General features: G+C 54.9%; 1 protein-coding gene across 1 annotated transcript in view; it reads left to right on the top strand.

Moving 5' to 3' along the window:
• LOC144740349 (suppressor of fused homolog) overlaps window positions 1-5,000 on the top strand; it is a 60,847-nt gene that overhangs the window by 10,947 nt on the left and 44,900 nt on the right. The window contains exons 4-5 of the mRNA XM_078623220.1: window positions 961-1,097; window positions 4,278-4,420. Coding sequence (XP_078479346.1) covers window positions 961-1,097; window positions 4,278-4,420 — 280 coding nt within the window. The remainder of the gene's footprint in view (window positions 1-960; window positions 1,098-4,277; window positions 4,421-5,000) is intronic.

Genomic DNA, 5,000 nt, shown 5'->3' with positions numbered 1-5,000 from the left:
TGTGTGTGGTGTGTGTGTGGCGTGTGTGGTGTGTGTGTGGTGTGTGTGTGGGGTGTGTGTGTGGTGTGTGTGTGGTGTGTGTGTGTGTGTGTGGTGTGTATGTGTGGTGTGTGTGTGGTGTGTGTGTGGCGTGTGTGTGTGGCGTGTGGTGTGTGTATGTGTGGTGTGTATGTGGTGTGTGTGTGGCGTGTGTGTGGTGTGTGTGGTGTGTGTGTGGGGTGTGTGTGGGGTGTGTGTGTGTGGTGTGTGTGTGTGGTGTGCGTGTGGTGTGCGTGTGGTGTGCGTGTGGTGTGTGTGTGTGTGGTGTGTGTGTGTGGTGTGTGTGGTGTGTGTGTGGTGTGTGTGTGTGTGTGTGGTGTGTGTGGTGTGTGTGTGGGGTGTGTGCGTGTGGTGTGCGTGTGGTGTGCGTGTGTGGTGTGTGTGTGTGGTGTGTGTGTGTGGTGTGTGTGGTGTGTGTGGTGTGTGTGGTGTGTGTGTGTGGTGTGTGTGTGTGGTGTGTGTGTGTGGTGTGTATGTGTGGTGTGTGTGGTGTTGTGTGGTGTTGTGTGTGTGTGGGGTGTGTGTGGTGTGTGGGGTGTGTGTGGTGTGTGTGTGTGTGGTGTGTGTGTGGCGTGTGTGCATGTGTGTGTGTGGTGTGTGTGGGGTGTGTGTGTGTGCGGTGTGTGCGGCGTGTGCGGTGTGTGTGTGTGTTATACTATAGCAATAGTGGTGTGTGTGTGTGTGTGATACTATAGCAATGGTGCGGTGTGTGCGGTGTGTGTGCGGTGTGTGTGTGGTGTGTGTGTGTGGTGTGTGTGTGGTGTGTGTGTGTGTGTGTGTGCGGTGTGTGTGTGGGGTGTGTGTGCGGTGTGTGTGTGTGGCGTGTGTGTGTGTGCGGTGTGTGTGTTATACTATAGCAATAGTGGTGTGTGTGTGATACTATAGCAATGGTGCGGTGTGTGCGGTGTGTGTGCGTCTCAGGTTGAGTGCACCGGATTTGCCCTCCGGCTTCGGCTTCGAGCTCACGTTCCGGTTGAAGCGAGAACCCGGAGAGACGGCTCCACCGACCTGGCCCGCCGAGCTCATGCAGGGCCTGGCTCGCTACGTATTCCAGTCCGGTAACCGGACACTCCACTCCGTGTCTTACCACTCACCACGCTCACATAGACCACCAAGCACTGCTAAGACTCCAGTCCACTCCGTGTCTTACCACTCACCACGCTCACATAGACCACCAAGCACAGCTAAGACTCCACTCCACTCCGTGTCTTACCACTCACCACGCTCACATAGACCACCGTGCACTGCTAAGACTCCAGTCCGCTACACGGCCACTCCACTCCACTCCGTGTCTTACCAATCACCACGCTCACATAGACCACCAAGCACTGCTAAGACTCCAGTCCAGTACACGGCCACTCCACTCCACTCCGTGTCTTACCACTCACCACGCTCACATAGACCACCAAGCACTGCTAAGACTCCAGTCCGGTACACGGCCACTCCACTCCGTGTCTTACCACTCACCACGCTCACATAGACCACCAAGCACTGCTAAGACTCCAGTCCGGTACACGGCCACTCCACTCCGTGTCTTACCACTCACCACGCTCACATAGACCACCGTGCACTGCTAAGACTCCAGTCCGCTACACGGCCACTCCACTCCACTCCGTGTCTTACCACTCACCACGCTCACATAGACCACCAAGCACTGCTAAGACTCCAGTCCGGTACACGGCCACTCCACTCCGTGTCTTACCACTCACCACGCTCACATAGACCACCACGCACTGCTAAGACTCCAGTCCGGTACACGGCCACTCCACTCCGTGTCTTACCACTCACCACGCTCACATAGACCACCGTGCACTGCTAAGACTCCAGTCCGGTACACGGCCACTCCACTCCGTTTCTTACCTCTCACCACAGCCGTGGGTGAGTGGATGAATGGGTGAGTGAGTGGATGAATGGGTGAGTGAGTGGATGAATGGGTGAGTGAGTGGATGAATGGGTGAGTGAGTGGATGAATGGGTGAGTGAGTGGATGAATGGGTGAGTGAGTGGATGAATGGGTGAGTGAGTGGATGAATGGGTGAGTGAGTGGATGAATGGGTGAGTGAGTGGATGAATGGGTGAGTGAGTGGATGAATGGGTGAGTGAGTGGATGAATGGGTGAGTGAGTGGATGAATGGGTGAGTGAGTGGATGAATGGGTGAGTGAGTGGATGAATGGGTGAGTGAGTGGATGAATGGGTGAGTGAGTGGATGAATGGGTGAGTGAGTGGATGAATGGGTGAGTGAGTGGATGAATGGGTGAGTGAGTGGATGAATGGGTGAGTGAGTGGATGAATGGGTGAGTGAGTGGATGAATGGGTGAGTGAGTGGATGAATGGTGAGTGAGTGGATGAATGGGTGAGTGAGTGGATGAATGGGTGAGTGAGTGGATGAATGGGTGAGTGAGTGGATGAATGGGTGAGTGAGTGGATGAATGGGTGAGTGAGTGGATGAATGGGTGAGTGAGTGGATGAATGGGTGAGTGAGTGGATGAATGGGTGAGTGAGTGGATGAATGGGTGAGTGAGTGGATGAATGGGTGAGTGAGTGGATGAATGGGTGAGTGAGTGGATGAATGGGTGAGTGAGTGGATGAATGGGTGAGTGAGTGGATGAATGGGTGAGTGAGTGGATGAATGGGTGAGTGAGTGGATGAATGGGTGAGTGAGTGGATGAATGGGTGAGTGAGTGGATGAATGGGTGAGTGAGTGAATGATTGGGTGAGTGAGTGAGCGAGTGGATGAATGGGTGAGCGAGCCAATGAGTGACTGAGTGTTTGAGTGAGTGAGCTTGTGAGTGAGTGGATGAATGGGTGAGCGAGCGATTGAGTGAGTGGATGAATGGGTGAGTGAGTGAGCGAGTGGATGAATGGGTGAGCGAGCGAGTGGGTGGGTGGGTGGCTGAGTGGGTGGGTGGCTGAGTGGGTGGGTGGCTGAGTGGGTGAGTGAGTGAGTGAGCGAGTGAGTGAGTGAGTGGATGAATGAGTGAGTGAGTGAGTGGATGAATGGGTGAGTGAGTGAGTGGATGAATGGGTGAGTGAGTGAGCGAGTGAGTGAGCGAGTGAGTGAGTGGATGAATGGGTGAGTGAGTGAGCGAGCGAGTGGATGAATGGGCGGGCGAGCGAGCGAGTGGATGAATGGGTGAGAGTGAGTGAGTGGATGAATGGGTGAGTGAGTGAGTGAGCGAGTGGATGAATGGGCGAGCGAGTGAGTAGATGAATGGGTGAGTGAGCGAGCGAGTGAGTGAGTGGATGAATGGGTGAGCGAGCGAATGAGTGGGTGGGTGAGTGAGTGAGTGAGCGAGCGAGTGAGTGAGTGAGTGGATGAATGGGTGAGTGAGCGAGCGAGTGAGTGAGTGGATGAATGGGTGAGCGAGCGAATGAGTGGGTGGGTGAGTGAGTGAGTGAGTGAGCGAGCGAGTGAGTGAGTGGATGAATGGGTGAGTGAGTGGATTAATGGGTGAGTGAGTAAGTGAGCGAGTGATTGGGTGAGTGAGTGGATGAATGGGTGAGCGAGCGAATGAGCGAATGAGTGAGTGAGTGGATGAATGGGTGAGTGAGTACCGGCTCTGTGAGTGAGTGAGTGAGTGAGCGAGTGAGCGAGTGGATGGAGTGAGTGAGCGAGGTGAGCGAGTGATGAATGGATGGGTGAGTACCGGCTCTGTGAGTGAGTGAGTGAGTGAGCGAGCGAGTGAGTGGATGAATGGGTGAGCGAGCGAATGAGTGAGTGAGTGAGTGGATGAATGGGTGAGTGAGTACCGGCTCTGTGAGTGAGTGAGTGAAGTGAGCGAGTGGATGAATGGATGGGTGAGTGAGCGAGCGAAGGTGAACGATTGGGTGAGTGAGTGGATGAATGGGGTGAGCGAGCGAATGAGTGAGTGAGTGAGTGGATGAATGGGTGAGTGAGTACCGGCTCTGTGAGTGAGCGAGTGGATGAATGGATGGGTGAGTGAGCGAGCGAGGTGAACGATTGGGTGAGTGAGGTGGATGAATGGGTGAGCGAGTGAGTGAGTGACTGAATGGGTGAGCGAGCGAATGAGTGGGTGGGTGGGTGAGTGAGTGAGTGAGTGGATGAATGGGTGAGTGAGTACCGGCTCTGTGAGTGAGTGAGTGAGTGGATGAATGGATGGGTGAGTGAGCGATGAGTGGATGAATGGGTGAGCGAGTGAGTGAGTGACTGAATGGGTGAGCGAGCGAGCGAGTGGCTGAGTGGGCTTACCGGGGTGACGTTTGCCTGTGCGCTGCAGAGAATCGCCTGTGCAGTGGTGACCACGTGTCCTGGCACGCGCCCCTGGACGGACACGACTCGCGGCTGCAGCACATGCTGCTGACGGAGGACGCACAACTACAGACTGTCAGCTCCCCGCTGGGAACCGTCTCCTTCCTACAGGTCACACACACACAGACACACACACAGAGACACAGACACACACAGACACACACACAGCACATGCTGCTGACGGAGGACGCACAACTACAGACTGTCAGCTCCCCACTAGGCTCTGTCTCCTTTCTACAGGTCACACAGAGACTCAGAGAGACACACACTCACACACAGACACACAGACACACAGAGACACACACACAGACAGACACTCACACACAGAGAGACACACTCACACACACAGACACAGACACACACAGCGACACATGCTGCTGACGGAGGACGCACAACTACAGACTGTCAGCTCCCCGCTGGGCTCTGTCTCCTTCCTACAGGTCACACAGAGACTCAGAGAGACACACACTCACACACAGACACACAGAGACACACACACACAGAGACACACTCACACACAGCACATGCTGCTGACGGAGGACGCACAACTACAGACTGTCAGCTCCCCGCTGGGAACCGTCTCCTTCCTGCAGGTCACACACACACACAGACACACAGACACACACAGAGACACACACTCACACACACAGAGAGAGACTCACACACACAGAGTGAGACACAGAGAGACTCA

The sequence above is a fragment of the Lampetra planeri genome, unplaced genomic scaffold, assembly GCF_965212315.1.
Source record: "Lampetra planeri unplaced genomic scaffold, kcLamPlan1.2.h2 scaffold_208, whole genome shotgun sequence".
Lineage (NCBI taxonomy): Eukaryota > Metazoa > Chordata > Hyperoartia > Petromyzontiformes > Petromyzontidae > Lampetra > Lampetra planeri.
Note: the sequence above shows the minus strand (reverse complement) of the source record. Positions and strands in the feature narration are given on the sequence as shown.